The sequence below is a fragment of the Platalea leucorodia genome, assembly GCF_965183815.1.
Source record: "Platalea leucorodia genome assembly, chromosome: 5".
Taxonomy (NCBI): domain Eukaryota; kingdom Metazoa; phylum Chordata; class Aves; order Pelecaniformes; family Threskiornithidae; genus Platalea; species Platalea leucorodia.
Genome location: NC_138827.1, coordinates 10389815 through 10406392, shown reverse-complemented (window position 1 = coordinate 10406392; position 16578 = coordinate 10389815). Strand labels below are relative to the sequence as shown.

At 42.1% G+C, this 16578-nt stretch overlaps 1 protein-coding gene across 1 annotated transcript in view; it reads right to left on the bottom strand.

The window, feature by feature from the left end:
• The window catches only part of MOSMO (modulator of smoothened), a 29268-nt gene extending 18761 nt beyond the window's left edge, over positions 1-10507 (bottom strand). Inside the window, exon 1 of the mRNA XM_082312462.1 lies at positions 10344-10507. Within this exon, the coding sequence (XP_082168588.1) occupies positions 10344-10449 (106 nt within the window). The 5' untranslated portion in view covers positions 10450-10507. The remainder of the gene's footprint in view (positions 1-10343) is intronic.
• Between the last annotated feature and the right edge of the window lie 6071 nt (positions 10508-16578).

Sequence of the window (16578 nt, the reverse complement as noted above, 5' to 3'; positions counted from 1 at the left end):
TGCAGTAACAATTCTCAAATTTAGGCATTTACTTGTTGTTCCCATCACAACAAAAACATTAAAACCAAAGAAGAATAGGAAGGCAGGGAGCATATTCAGGATTTATCCTGAAGTTATATTTTCTTATCCCTTTTGCTAGGGCAAGTCCTTGTTTTAGAACCCTGCATAATTTAAGCCTGAATTATTTAGGCAATTAACAGGTGCTGTCTGTGTGGTGATAACACTTTCTCCCTTATCACAAATTGGCATCTACAAAAATAGACTGTAAGAGTCTGGAGAGGTTTTTTTTGCTAGAATAAGAGAAGACCACTCCTGAACAGTAAAATTCACACTTTACTGAAATAAAATACGACTTTATCTTAACAGCAGGGCTCAGTCCTTTCTGAACAAGTGGCACTATTCTTAAAAAGCTATCAGATGTTACATAGTGCTCCAAAGAGCATATCTGTTAACATTCGTTTATACAGTTGTTATACTGACATTCTGAAACAGAACTCTCTCTAATTTTAGATCCAATATAAACAGGCAAGAAATGCTCTGTCTTTATCGCCAACTTCATCTTACTGAACATATACTTACAGAGAGCATTTACTTCAGATTACATTGGGCATAAGTCAACAGACTTCTGTTTGTAAAACAGCAACCACCACTTCTAGCCTTTACTCTCTTTATTTCACCATTTTTCATGTATTAAGCTTCAGGGTGCTTCTTGTAATTGCCGAGTGACCCAATAGTATTCCACTGAAAGTATTTATGAGACCACATTAGAAATTCCTGGCCATTCAATCTTTTCAGGTTTCCTGTACAATCCTGTTGCATAGTTTTTAAATTGAAGTGTGGGTTTAAAAAACAAAGTGAAACATGCTTCTTCCCACACAAGTTTCTACAATGGAGAACAACATCATTAACACATGAATTTAGGTGCATGATTAGTTTCAGAACGGAATTCAACCTAAGGAAAAAAAAAGTTCTTTCTTCACCCTTGTGACTTCTCTTCCCCCACAGCATGCAACGCCTACAACGCTCCTCGCATCAACAGGCACAGAAGCTGCAGTGCATTTTCTCCTCTACAAGAAAGGAGATCAGAACCTTCCACTGTGGCAGTTCTGGAGCTGACACTTCCACTGACTGTGGGAATACCGTTGGTTGCTGTCTATGCTTAAGAAAAGATCTCTCTTAATACTGCAATTTATAATATCTCTATTTTGTAAAGATAAGACTGAACATTAAAGCAATTTTTCAAGTCAAACAAGTCACCTTCTACACAAAAGCCAGCCTTCAGGAAACTTGATGACCATGACAACCTCTTACCAGTTTTCTCCACTTCGCTTTGGTATAAAGACGTTACAATTAAAGGTTTTGTATGTTTGATGCATTAAGCTCATGCTGATGAAGTTACAGATAAAACCATTCCCCCTTACTTGTACATTTGCCCTGCCTATCATGGAAGTCAGGATCCATCTCATTTCAGATGTACACAAAGATTTTATTGCAGAAAGCAAGCAGTTTCACTGAGACATCCTAATAACATTAGTATATATGCCAGCAATTTGAGAAGTATAGAAAGAATCTAGATTCAAAGCAGCTCTTTTGAAGTATTCACAGCACAGCAGTTCTGAGGCACGCTGAACAATCAGTTTGTTCCATTCTCTCTTATTCTGACCCCGTACCTATTCCTTAAAATACAACTAAATTACATTGCTGCCAATAGCTGGAAGCATTCAGAGCAAGAGAAGTGGAAACAAGGCAAGAAGAACCTGGGCAATGACTGGGGAGCAAGAGAACGGGAAACCCAGGAGTAAGAACTGCAACACTATAAACTGAGAAGCTGGCTCAATGATGAGCACTACAAAAGTAAACTACTTGACTTTACTGCCCATGAACACTGTCATTTGATTATTCTTGGACGTACCAAGCTCAGACATAGCTCAGCCCTACTAATGCAGCATCCAAACAACTGCACAAAGAATTGCTCATGGTCAAGTTCAAGGCCTAATGTGAACTGTCTTCAACTGGACAAATATTTAAACATCTAAGTGGGTTATTAATCATAACACCTTGAGAGACTGTCATCCTTAATAATCCCAAAGTGCTTTGTAATTTATGGCACAGAAGTGCAGCTACCATGAGGCTCTTGGGTAGCAGCCAACTGTTGCTTATCGCACTACGTTGCATGGATAGGAAATGCTGGCTTCTGATACTGCAGTAAATCCCTGGGAGGCTTTTGATGCCTTCACAAGGGAGCATTTTAGTTCATCCCAAGGACCCAAACATAATAGACTGAGTATGTTTTGCTCAAAGAGAGGAACTAGACTGTACATACTCTGGAATTTTGAATCTCTAACTCTTAGCAGCTAGTGTTTCAGACTTGATTAGCTCATCCCTCAGACAAACCATCACAATCAGACTACATTTCCTAAGGCACCCAAGAGAGACCAAACTCTTGTAATCAACTCAATTTACAAAATTTAAAAAACATATACAAGATAATACATCAAATAGGAAATCAAATATGATATAATAGGAAGATATCAAGAGCTTCACCCTGAGAAAGGATGTAACCTATGACTGTTAATTCTCTATAGATTCCTATGGAATTAGGCCAATGTAAGTGCTTTGCCAGTCAAACGCTCTAGCGTGTTTCCCCTCTCCTTAGAACAGGCACCTACCCTGCACAGATCCTCTTCTTGGCCATAGCTCCAGTTTTTCAGATCTGTGTATATCTCCATCAGTCAGAGGCTTGGGGAAGAAAAGTGAGATTGAGAAGAGCAGCTGGAGCACACGTAAGGGGATTGCTGCAAAATTACCACAGAACTTTTTTCCTGCATATAGCCCTCAAAAAAAGACTCTGTCCATTACTAAATTTGTAGGCACTGTGAATTACAATAAAACTTTATAATTATGTAATAATAAATTGATTTTAAATTTTAAAATTTTATAGACTATAAATTTATAGTAATTTATAATTTTCCCAAATTAATTTGTACAAGGAAAAAAAACTGCCTCCATATTCTATTTGTTCCACCATACTATAAAAGTAATTTTGTATTTGATTTTAAAATAGATAGCAGCATTTAACATCTTCAGAGGTCAACATTCCTCCTCATCCATGAGTCGCTCTAGTTACCCTCTTCTGAAATATATTTCTGAATATTGCTGGAAAAAGATACCTGGACTAGGTGGAGAACTCCTGCGTAAGATGAAAATCCTACATACTGTACTGCAGCAGGCAATAAAAGTTAGTTCTCCCCACTTCTTTTCTTGCTAGTCTTGAAACAAAGTAGGAAAAAGTTGAGCTATTGTGAAGTACCTATAAAAAAAAGTAGGTCAAGCTTAAAAGTTTGACCTACTGATCTTCTTTGCTTTGGCAAAATTACAAAGGGAGTTTACATAATGTGGCTCACATGTAAGCCCTGGCTTGAAACTAAATGATACAAATGTTTTTAATAAGCCTCAGCCATTAACAGAATCCCATTTCTTGGATTTCAGTTAGTTTTAAATCCTTGCTTTGTGGTTCGCACTACTGCATCCTTACTTTTAAGATTCATATATTTAAGTCACTCTTGTGTTAATCTCAGTGTCATATTGTGTCAACAGATGTCATACACACGCCTAAAATCAGCTCTAAGTTGATTTAAAAAATCATCACTATTAGTGAAACACAGATAGTTCCTGAAGCCACAAAGCTGCAGTCTCAATAAGGCACCTTTTCCACAATTTGTACTGTCTACAAAGCAGACTTACAACTACGTACTTCTTGAGTAAAGCATAGGATAGACAGAAAACAAGGTCTGTATCTGCACATACCGAATATAATTTAGTTCTATAGTAACTGTACATACTGCTGTGAAGTAAATACTTTAAAGAAAAAAAGTTATTCCAAATACCTGAAACTCAAATACCTTAGGAAAAGCACCTACTATCAGAAAAGACAAATGAAATACATGTTATTCTTAGATTTTTTTCCTCTGTTTAATAAAGTAAAACTATGATAGGAAACAAAAGTTAAAAAAAAAAAATCAAATTACGCTTTGCTGCTAATGCTCAGAGGTTTTTGTGATAAAGATACCACGTCTCTTTTACAGAAAAAGCAGCTGAGGCATTACCACAGTAACTTTCCAATGCCCGAAGTTAGTCATGCCAGATGCTAGATTTGAAAAGAAAATATAAGTTACTAGCTCCTAGATCTGTACACTGTAAATCAGGTATTTCTTACCTAATTCTTTAACACTAATTAGAGAATGAGGAATTCAACAGGATCTGATGGGAGGTAAACTAATAGTTTTGTACCTTCACACACTAAAGAGAAAACAAAACGTTCACCTAACAGAAGCAGTATTAATTTTTATTTGTTAAAAAGCAGATGTAAAACATCAGTTCCTCTATGGACAAAAACAATCAGCTCTCCCATCTCTGCTCTGGCAGGCTCAAATAACCAGGCTGACACAGCTCTCTCTCATGAGATTCTTCCTACACATAAAATGGTTCCATATGTTTAAATGTTGAGTGGTTGAGCAAGCACAAAATTAATTCATTACAACAATGCCTCACTATTAATTTTTCTTGCGCCTTAAGGCCTGGTCAATTACAGAACCCAAGCACAATTCAAGCACTCTGCTTTGTCAGATTTTTACATCCACTTGAAAGACATCTACAGTCACGAAGTGGAATGGAAATGTCAAAGATGGCACTGACACTCCCAGTCCAGGCACACCTATTAACAGACTGTTCTTGTTATAGTACTCAGATTATTTGGGGTTTAGATTCTTTGCCAGTCCTTTCTAGTTCTTATTTGGGTTTTTTTTTTGTTGTTGTTTTGTATTGTTGTTTTTAAAGCACTAGCAACATCTCTAAAACGCGAGTACTGTTAGCAGTGCCTGCATCTTACAGCAGGTCCTAACCCCCTAACTGTCTGGATCAGCAAGGTATCACGAAGCACCACCTTTCCCTCCTTGCTCACGCACCTGGGGCCATCTACCAAAAGGGAAGTATTTTCCTAGACATTATGTTCCAGAACCTAATTTTAACACTCTGATGTTCAGATAGCTTTGGAGATTGCTTTCCAGCAGTCACTTCTTTCTAGGGCATGATGGTACATAATTCTTCATTCTCTGTATTATCACCTTTTTTTTTTTTTTGGTATTCTCAGCATGCAATCCAAACAGGTTCAAGAAAGGGCCAATAACTTCTTCTGTCACAGTCACTACATGATACAGTACAAAAAACATTAGGAAAAAGTAATTTTGTAGAATTGCTTCCTATCATGTCCCATCATTCTCTACTGAGAAGAACTGGGAGAAGCATGCTGTGTTTTGAGTATATTGCAAAGGATCACCAGAACCCTTTTACAGACAGTTTTTGAAAAGCCAACTACCCATACATCAAAGAAACAAAACAAAAAAGTATCTACTTCAGTGGACAGCACAATGATCGCTCTACACCACGATTCCTCCGCAGAGGAGCACTGTACGTGGACAGTCTATCAGCACAGGCCCTAAAGGGCAGAAGTGGTAATAAGCCATACTGATTTTTACCTATCACTACTTTTTGAGCAGACAACTGCACTTAGAACAATAGTGCTAGCTGGAACTCAAGTTTACACCATCTTTTAAGTTGTCAATGCTTTATTTATTCAATTCTATCTATTCTATTCTATTTAGAAATACCGGTTAATTCGAGTACCTTCATGTGGTCTTGGGTTTATTCCATGTATAGTCAGTGCTCCAATTAGAGAAAAACATTTCAGTGGCAACACGATCTCAAGCTCAGCAGGAGCCGGGAATCGCTGCTTGGTCTTATCACCTGTGATAGTTCATTAAGCTGATCCCAACAAAGCCACAGCTCCTGTTGGAACTGTGGAGCAAGATTCCTCAGGAAGAGCTATCACATGCAGAGGAATAACACTGAACAGCAGTAATTTGCCACTTAGTACTAGACAACTTATTTCACAGGAGCAGGGAGTTAACTGCCTCAGGAGAAATGGCCTGCTGGGTATAGCTTGCCCTTCTGTAAGACCATAGATACCACTGAATCATACTTCACAAATAAAGCAACCGAGTTCGCAAAACCAAGAACTACACATAATACTTTGGAAGCTACATGGAAAGGCAGCATTTGTAAACAAACCAGACAATTTAAAATAAGTGGCATGTTGCAGATTCACCGTTTACTGTGTTACTGCACAATATGGTACAGAAGGCCGTTTAAATGAAAAGTGTAATTCCTAACATAAGTGACCTTGGTGCTTATGTCACAGATGCAAGATGAAATTCTAAGCTCTGCTGAACACTAATATCACCCAAGTCAGCACTGCTGTGCACACGTTGAGTGGCCTGGCCAGAACATTATACTGTGTGTCCCGTTGTGATATATGCGTCAACATAAGAGGATGCGATAAATACTTGCTTTAGAAGTTACCCATCAAAGTTTAGCAGCCTTGAATTCTGACATCTATATTAACTTAATGACTGCTATAAAAAAGGTACACGTTGCTCTGTAAATTGGAATCAAATGAACAATCATGCTACATAGGAAGGGATGACTAAGTCACATAAACAAACTGAGAGCTTAGCTTTCTGAGGGGGGATTTTATTTGATTAAGTTCTCCTCTTGAATTATTTGACCTATCCTAAAAGCATTTCAAATTGTCAACCCCCCCACACGTACAGCTTTTAACACGTCTAATTTCAACTGTGCATACTATTCATACCCTCTTCCCTACAAAAGGGTTGAGAGCTGAAGCTAGAGCAACTTCTAGTCCCCCTTCTCCCCTACTGAAGACAAAATATCAAAATCATTAAAGACCCTCCCACACAAAAAAGAAACATATGGAGACAAAACTACCAGCTTTTAAAGTTCATCACAAAAGAAGCGTAGAGATACAGGAGCAAAATTCATTACTACTGAAATCAGTGGGAGCTTAGGCATTGGCTTAAATTAAAGCCAGCTCTGTCCTTATTTGTCACATAGAATATCAGTTTGATAAGAAAAGGATGTCAGTGCAAGGATACTGAGAAGCCACTGGTTCCCAGACTGGAGTTACCAGCGTTCTGCACTTGCGTACCATGAATAACTAAACCTCACCGAGAACTCTGAGAGAAAAATCCGTTTAATTTTCATCTTTCCTTTATAATCTTAAAGATGTATGAAATACCTGGAACTAAGTTAATGAACCAAGTTAAGGAACAATTCTTATAAAACCACATAAAAAAAGCACCCAATGGAGACTTGGACCCACTTCCACAAGGTGTAGCTCCTCTGGCCTAAAGACAGATAAGCAGCTGAAGCCTTCAATGATCTCAGTTGCAATCCTTTGCTCTTAATTACAATGCTGGAGAGGAATTTTTATAGCCAACATTTTTCAAATGACTGTAAAACTTATCTTTAAGAGTAAGATTTAGGAGACTAATCAGCCCTTCCCCTCTATCGATTTCCCCAGAACACAAGCTCCTTTAAAAAAAAATATTAAAAACAATCTAGATTTTTCAGAAAAGCATTAAAGCCACTGGTTTATTTTGCTATCCAATTTAGCAGAAAATCATCATTATCTCTGGAGTAAGATTGCACATATTATTTAGCATTCAAATCAGAATAGATTTTTTTTTTTTTCCCCCCTGAAACGTAAGCCCAGGTTCCCATCCTCAGTGGCTGTAAGCAGCTCTGAATGAGCCAATGCAGTGCTGCCTTCCCAGGTTTGCCAAGACCTCTGCTCTATGCAATTCCCAAACAGCTGCAGTATTGAGAAGACCAGGCTGTTCCACGCTGCCTTTCAGAACCCTGAGGACAGCAGCCAAGCAGAGAAGCAGTATTACTCCCCTTTCTCCTTGGTACTAGGCTGACTTATAAAGCAGAATCTAGAATAATTCCCACAGGAGATTAACCTAAGAACACAGAGGTAAAGCAAAGAAATATTTTCTTTCACCAGATAGCTTCTTTCACTAGCTAAGAGCAGGATGCTTCAAAAAAACCTACTTCTTAGTGGCACATACGGAAGTTGGATGGCTTGAACGCGGTCCAAGTATGGTAGTCTGCTGAGAGTGCCTGAATCTCGCTAGCAGCTGGGACAGGGTTTACCATCAGGGCTGTGTCCTCCTATGCCACACTTCTCCACAGCAGTCTCTGGGTAATGAATGGCACTCATAAAAGCATTTATCTCATAATTCAATACTACAGTGTTTGCTAGAGGAAGTCCTTGATTCAATGGGCATCCTCACACTTCCTTTCTTTACAGTTTGGGCAAAAGGCTCATTTCTAAGTAGTAGAAATATACATTTACATTGCTTCTAACCAGAAGTCTTATGATAAGAGTGCATCAAATCCCATATCAATAAAAATCTACAAGAGAGTCATTAAGGAAGGATGACAGCTAGCTCTCTTTTATGATTTTATCAAGTCAACAATTTGTTTCGCTTCAAAATATAGCAAAAAAAAAAAAAAGGCTTAGGTCTGTCAAAACATTATTTGACTAGTGAAGTCCTTCAGAAAAATCCATGCAGATTTCATGTTTGCCAACCTAATTAAAAGTAAAACTGTTATTTGCACCTCTAAAAGGAGTATGGGACAGAAATGGCAGATGATTCTTAAGTAATCGTCCATCAGGTAACTAAGAATTAATGATTTCTGGGTATAATATTTCAGAAAACAATTTTTGTATTATAAAGAGATATTAAACATTTTTCTTTAACAAAGAATGTAATGGGCTGTGCTTAATTCCCAAAAGACCTTTCTTTCCATCAGCAATTTCTTCAGAATAATTTTCTTTTAATCTCATTTCTATACAGGCAGAGAGAATCCAACATCTTACACATTGCATAGGATCTGTTAACATGAGGCAGGACTTAAGAAAGACATACTTAAATATTTAAAATAATTATTTTATTTTAATTTAAGCCCCTCTATTTGCCTTTAAGCTCATTACTGCAGCACTGCTGCTAGGTAGAATTGTAAAAGGAAAGAACCAACTATTTTACGTAGCCATAGGCAGGAAGATCATCACAATTAGCTATAGGAGGAACGGTGAAGTCATCTAGGGAGTTCCTGAATGCTGCACTTTGGGAAGTGACTCGTTCCTCTCCTCTGGACCATGTAGGAAAGGCCACGTTCTAGACTAGGTAACTAGAAGCAATTCAAACAAACCATAAGGATAGTCTGGTCAGAGAGAATGGACAGTCATCAATCCCTAATAGCCAACATTCTTAATACTCTACTTCATCAGAATAAAGGAAATATGACTCCATTTGAACCAGTTCAGTCCTCTTACATGCATGAAATATTAGGCATGGAAGATGCAAGACAGACAAAGAAAATTTTTTAAACCCTCTGCAAGAATTTATGACAAAGCCTTTACCCCAAGACCCCCTTTTCTCTATTCTATACCTGTGGTTTGCTTATAAGGCTAGGAAAAGGTGGTTAAGATAGTGTCATCTGTTTGTCGTAAGGATGGCTTCCTTTCCTGACAAGGAGATTTCGGTTTCTCTGGGACACGAGATCAAAGAGCAGCCCTCCTCCTATTATCTCTCCCTGCTCTGCTCATCAGAACGTGTGGGTCCTTATCAACAGGCTGAAATAAATTGTTCGTACAATTACATCATTAGTAAAAAGCCAGATGCACAAATGCTTGTTCTTTTAAAGAAAACAATGCCAGAGTCTAAAATAAAAAACACACGGGATCTAGGCTTAAAAGCTGATAAAATCAGCATGCAGGAAATATTCGGGGGGGGGGGAAAGATGAAGGAAAGCAAGATCTTCCCTGCAACAAAGGAAACGTCAGTATAGCACGAAAGCTTCGAAACCTGCCACAAACTGTGCAGCGAGACTGATCTGAATTCCCTGTCCAAGGTGACTGAACGGCGGAGAGGGGCGGGGATGCCGCCCTGCCCCTCCGGTCTCCGGGGTGCGCAGGGGGTGCCCGGGCTTCGCAGGACCCCTCGGGAGACGGGGCTCCGCGGAGCGCGTCCCCCCCGCGCCCGGGGCCAGCAGCCGGGGCGCACCGCGGGCCAGCCGCGGCTCCGCCCGGGGAGGAGGGTCCCGCCGGCTCCCACCGGGGGCTTCGCCCCTCTCCGCAGCGGGGGCCCGGCCCCGGGAGCCCCCCGCAGCCCCCGGGGCCCCGGCCCGGCCGCCCCTCCCGCCCTGCCAGCCCCCGCGGCGCCTCACCCCGGCCCCACCGCGACAGCGCCAGGCGCCGCGGCCCCCGCCTGAGGAGCGGCCCCTCGGGGGGAGCCTCCCCGGCGCCCACCGCCGCCTCGGGCCGCCCGCCCCCGAACCCCCCGGCGCCGGCGGAGCCCCCGCCGGCCACCTGCCGCCCCCCCCGCCCCCGGCGGGCCCCCGCCGCCGGCCCCCCTCACCCGCGGACTCGCCGGTGTTGATCCAGTCCGGGTTGGCCAGGCTGGCGATGGCGAAGATGTCGGCGGCCAGGAAGAGGCATCCTGAGATGATGGTCAGTTTGTCCATCTCCTCCGGCTCCGGCGGCTCCCGGCTCCGGCCTCCGCCCGGCTCCCGCAGCGGGCCCGGGCCGGGGGCGCCTCACAGCCGCGGCTCCATGGGCCCCGCGCTCCCCTCAGCAGCGGCGCCAGGAACGGGCCCCCCCGGACGGAGCCGGAAGCGAACCCGGCGGGCGGGGGGGCGGCGGTTACTCCGGAAGGGAAACCCACTCTCCCCGGCCGGCTCCCCCGGGCGGGGCGGGGCTTCGCGCGGGGGGCGGGGCCGCCGCCGCAAGGGGGCGGGGCAACCCCCGAGGCCGCGGCGGGCTTTCTCTAGGGAGCGGCGCGGGGGGGCGGGGCTCGCCTCTGGTGGGCGGGGCGCAGGGCGGGGCTGGCCCTAAAGGGGCGGGGAGATGGGCGCTCCACGGAGCGGGGCGAGGGGCGGGGCGGAGCGGAGCACCGCCGGTGGGTGGGGCTTGGGAGGGGGCGGGGCCTGTGGGGGGCGCTGCCACCGGCCGCCGCGGGGCGGCGGGGGAGGGTGGCCGTCGCCTCAGGGCGGGTCCGCCGTGAGGGGCGGCCGTGCGGCGGGGCCCCCGCTGCTCCTCGTACCCGCTCCGCTTCGCCCTGGGCCGGCCCCAACGCCCGCCCCGGGGCCTGGTGCTTCGCAGCCCTCGCGCCTCCGCATCCCCAAAGGTGTTTCTCAGCCGAGGCGCACGGGGATCCCTCTCCTCCCCCTGCGCCGGCCCGGCGCCCTCAGGCGGGGTGCGGCCGGGGCTGCCCGCTGCTCCCCGCCCTCTGGCAGGGCCCGCCGTCCCCCGAGAGAAGCGTGCGCCGAGAGACCAGAACGAGCAGCTTGGTCCGCGCTGTGTAAAGAGGGCTGAGGAACGGTCACAGATCTGTCTTCACCACAAAAAAAAAAAATCTCGTGTTTTACTATGTCACTCTTTATCTCTTTGAAATACTGGGCATTAGCTTAAATTTCAGAGTTGCTTCTGTAGCAACGGTAAAAGCAGGGGACGCAGAAGGACTGATTTCGTGGAGGTCCCCGCGGGCGTTCGCGGCTGTGGAGCGCCGCAAGAGCCCGACGCCGTGCTGCTGCCTCTGCTGCTGCTTGGATGAAAACCTGATTAATTAATCTTGACTAGAAACCTCACCCAAATACAGCGATTTTTGATGGCATGCTTTTCCATGGGTGCAGCTATATTGAAGCATGGGGGAATCCGTGGCCAATAAATGAACAATGCACCAATGTGGGAAACCGGCCTGGTTTTGGCCACAGTAACTCTGTGCCTTCGATATTGTCACTCTGCCATGGGAATGCTGAACTAATTAGTCTAGCAGCCCCCACATCTACAGGTACTTGAAAATTTTTTTTTTGCTTACATATTTTTTCCTTCTAACGGTGAACACCCACCTGTTTTTTCCAGAGCAGCATAACTGCTCTATACAGAATATATCAGGAAGCCAAGCGGGCAATTGTCTGTGCTGTTTATTTTTATGTAAGTCTTTTATGTAGATAGGAGACTACACAAGCAAAATGGAGATATTAGTAAAGTAATCTGAAAGCATTCAACAGCAATCAGTAGGACTTACTACTTGGAGGACAAGAGCTGTACGTAGGTTCTATTGAAATCGCCTGTTCTTGACAGATTTTCTTAAGGGTGGAGAAAATAGTAAGACTTTTGATGAAAAACAGCTGAAATTGTTGCCTTTAAACCGGGAACAATTGGTGCATGGAAGAAATGGGACAACTGATTTTTTATTTAAAAGATTTTAAAATTATATTGCACTAACAATGGGAATCCAGCAGCCTTGAAAAGAAGTTATTTCCAAGAATCATCTGCAACCATCCTATAAACTGGCTTTAAGTGGTATTTAAATAGCTTTTAATACAAGCATTATGTAAAAGTCTGCCTCAAAACGAGTTTGTCTCCAAATAACAGCTTCATGGCAAAAGGAATAAGGGAAGGAGGGGTGGAGAGGGTACACAAAGGGAAGATATGGTTTTCATTGGCTTTTGATATGCAGGCAAATATGAAGTCAGAAATAGTGACAGAATCCAGTCTTCATACCCTGCAGGCTGTGTGGTCAGTTCTTTAATCTTTCTCGGGTTTATTAGGAGATGAGTACATGCCTAAGGATGCCGTGTGGGAGGGATACCGCTGGCTATAGGTTCTCTGGGAAGCTTTGGAGCCTTAGACAGAGCTGCGGTATTGATGGACAGGCAGCCTAAATCAAATTACTCCTCTGGACTGAAACAATGCACTGCATACAGACAGATCCCCTGCCCACCGCCAGGCTGCCCTGTGCCCGTGTTACTGGTGTGGCACTGGGGGGACCTCAGGACCCGCCTGCCCCGGCATTCTGAGCAGCTGCTGGGGGTTGTCGTCTCCTCCCCTGCTGGTAGACTCTTCCTCCACAGGCCATCGTGGAGCGGCAGCACATTTCCAAGAGGCTCACCTAGGACACGCCTGCCCAGGGGTTTTGGCTCTGTAGAAAAAACGCTTCCTCTGGACTTGATGGAAGTACACGGTCTTTGCCAGTGGCTGGGGATGAAACTAAGAGTGAGTTTCCGTCTCTCTCGGTCATTTCTTCCTCTGTTCATTTCCATCTCCTCACTGCTGCCCCAGCACTACTATTCCAGTCCTGTATTTCAGTATCTCAAACTTTTTAAGTCCTCGTGCTACTAGACAGTTTACCTTCTTCACAGAGCCCTCAGTGCCCCAAATTTTCTTAGTTTCAAGAGGCATTCCTGCTTTTGAGGTTGAGTATTTGGAACGGAATCGTAGGCAGATGTCAAGAGGAAAAGGATGTTTCTTCAGCAGAAGATGATTGGTTGAGATCCTATGCCACTGCCTGCAGAAACTGCAGAATTTAAGGGTGACCTTGGAGAAAATCCACCTTTCTTGGACACTATATAGGCTGATATCAGGTATAGTAAAAAGACAAGCATCTCATCTAAAAGTGTGAATCTTAGCATTCCTCCTAAATGTTTTGTAGGCTTTGGATTAGTCACAGCTTTCATGGTTTTAAATCTCTCATGTCGAGCAAGATAACTTCATGCAATAAGAAGAAGCTTAAAATCAGGATTTTGGCTTCTAATTAAAGTTAGCTATATTTGTTATTAGCATTTTTTTGTTTGTTGTTTCACTACTGATCACTTGCTGACCTACAACTGCTCATGAATTTTAATGGAATTTGCTGAATAATTTTGGCTAGAAAATAATATAAATTAGCCTTACTTCATATAATCTGTTTACATTTATTGGCCTAGGAGTTAAGTACTCATTCTAGAAGGAGGAAACTAGGATTCAGTTCCCTCTTCTGGCTGAAAAAGATTGAAACACACATTTCTTGAAAAGTGACCAAGAACACCATAGGAAAGGTTTCAATCCCTTCTACCGATCCTGTTCCACTTTGCATAAATTCCTGAGCTGGAAAAACAGTAGCAGGTCAGATATCCAACCTCTCAGAATTATCAACAGATGAAAATGTGTTCCAGAGTGGGTCTTCCTTTGTTTTTCTTGCATGACCATGAAAATTAAGTATTTCATCCAAATGAAATGTAGTATTCTACTCAACAACAAAAAACCCCTGCGCTTTGGGAAGGAAAAAAAAAATCAAATCATTCCTGCTTCCTTCTCTGTTTTTCAGTTCAGCAGCCACATTGACAAATCAAATGTTCACATTGCTATACTTTCAATCCTAGTTCTTTTATAGACATTCTGTGCTGTCATTTAGAGCCTGATCCAAAGCTTTACTGAAGCCATTGGAAAGATGACCAAGTTTCCGTATGTTAAAGAAGAGGGGTAAAGTGGTGGGAATTTTCATTAAGTGATTCCAGACCGCTGAAGACGGTCTCAAGCAGTTAAGTTATTGCTACCCTACTGTCAGAAGTTACATTTAGAGATTACATCTTAAAACAGAGACAAAAAAGTCATTTTTAACAGAATACAGTTTGTTTTAGGAGTCTCAAGCACTTGTGTGACAGTCTTAACTTTTCCTGGCTCTTGATGAGGAGAGCAAGCTTGAGAGATGGAGGATTTACTTTATTACCCTATTATATTTCTTGGTGGAGACACTAGGCTAATGTCATTTATATTGTATCACTTGTATTATGCAGTTTAATGGATAGCGGATGCTCAAGAGTATTTTATTTCTGTAGGTGCTAAATATGGCAAGCACAGTCCCTTCCCTCATGTCAGCAGTAGGGTGTGAAACCAATGTGTTGGAAATTTAGAAATTAATCTCCTCTATAAATATTGATTTGAAAAATCCATTTTTTAATAGGAAATCAGTCTTTTCTTGAAGTCCTTAACAGCTGACAACTCCTCTGTTCTGTTATTCTGTACCCTGTTCTCTACCTTCCCTGAATATATCGCCATTTGTAATGAATGCTTAACAGCAGTATTGCTTTTTCTCTTGGTAAAATGTGACTTCTTAAGAAATAAGTTTCTAAGTAAAAACTACTTTCAGTATATTTATTTGCAGAAAGCTAGTTTATGGAGTACACTAACTTTTTATAAGTATTGCTATTGTGGCTTTTTGGCCACAACTCAGCAGGCAATGCCTATCTAGAGAAGCAATTAAGGATGAGGGACTTAACTCTTTGGACAATTAAGAATGGGTACAGCACCTACTCAAATGTCTCCTTAAACATTTTCTTGAAGAACGATATCACACTTTCAACCAGTAAAATTTTCCTCTCACTTTTCAAAGGGCAGTTGCCAGCACTGGAAGACATCTCTCGGCACAGACTGATTGCAGCATTCAAGGCAAATATTAGGATGGATGAACAAGGATTAGGTCTCATAACGATACAGAATGGGCCATATCTCCAGATAACAAGCTTTTTTGAGAAAAGCTCTGCAGCTAACGACGGAAAGCTAAAACCAGGTAAAAAGAACCAACAGTGATATTCAAATTTAATAGCACTGAAAATATTCTTGTTCTGCGTTTATGCTTTGAGCCTGTCTCTGATTTATTTACACTTACACAGATCAAAAGAAACTCAATTTAAAATTACAGAGAAAAGAAACTAGCACAAACTGTATAAAGCTCAGCGCCAGCATTCCATTGTAATGAAATACCTGTGATCTTAAAATAGCTGATACGGGTGACTGTTGCATAATCAGATCAAGATTTAAGTCTATATATTGTTCTCCAGCAAAACCAGGTTTCCTATTCATCAGCAGGTTTGTCCAAAAATAGTTTGACTATTGCCTTTATATAGCAACTAAACTTGAATAATATAGTTCTTTGTTCGGTGCATTATTGTTCAAGTAATTTCACTCTACAAGTAACACAAAACTTCCTGAAGGCTTGAAATTAATTTGTGTTATTGTTTGCTTTTTATTTCTCTTTATTATACAGAATAGTTACAAAGCGGCAATGGACTAATCTTTGTGCTCTAACAATCCATGCAGGTGTTCATTTGCTAAACGCTTTAAACCTGAAATGTGCCATATCAGTACTAACAGACTATTACTAGTTATTAAGGTTTCTTGCGGAACATCAGACTCCTATATTAAGCTTGTAATTGAAAGCTCTGTAAATTTGACTGCTTCATATGGGTCCCTAGACCAATTACATTAGACTCAAGAGCTACAGTTTGGGAACGATAGTGTGCTATGTTATTACCATTTATTAAATTGTCTCTAACATAGAAATCTATGAAGCTAAGACTTGAGTGCAATGAAGTAATTTAGAAATTTACTGGCTGTATAGTGAAAATGCATATCTTTAAATCAGAACAATTTTCCCAGCATTGCCTTTATAGTTTGGGCAGTCCTTTCTTCTCACACCTTTCAGACAGAATTAGAATTCCAAGCACTAGGAAGAAAGATCTACTTGTTTGATGCAATAAAAGCCATTGAGTGGATTTCTTAACCTCTTTTTAGACAAGGGTTTGCACTTTTGATCCAAGTATAAAAATCAGTGGAAAAATCCTGAGCATAAAACAGAAATGGATTTGGATTTGATCAAGTACTTTTTTTTATTTATTATTATCTTAGGAGCTGATAGCTTTAATCTATTCCCTAAAAAAACCCCTATGGTATACAAAAGCATATATATGCTACTGATTTGGTTATTTTGGTTTGGTTTTTTTTTACGTCCATAAGGTAAAAAATACAGAATATTAATCACTGAAACTAAGTAG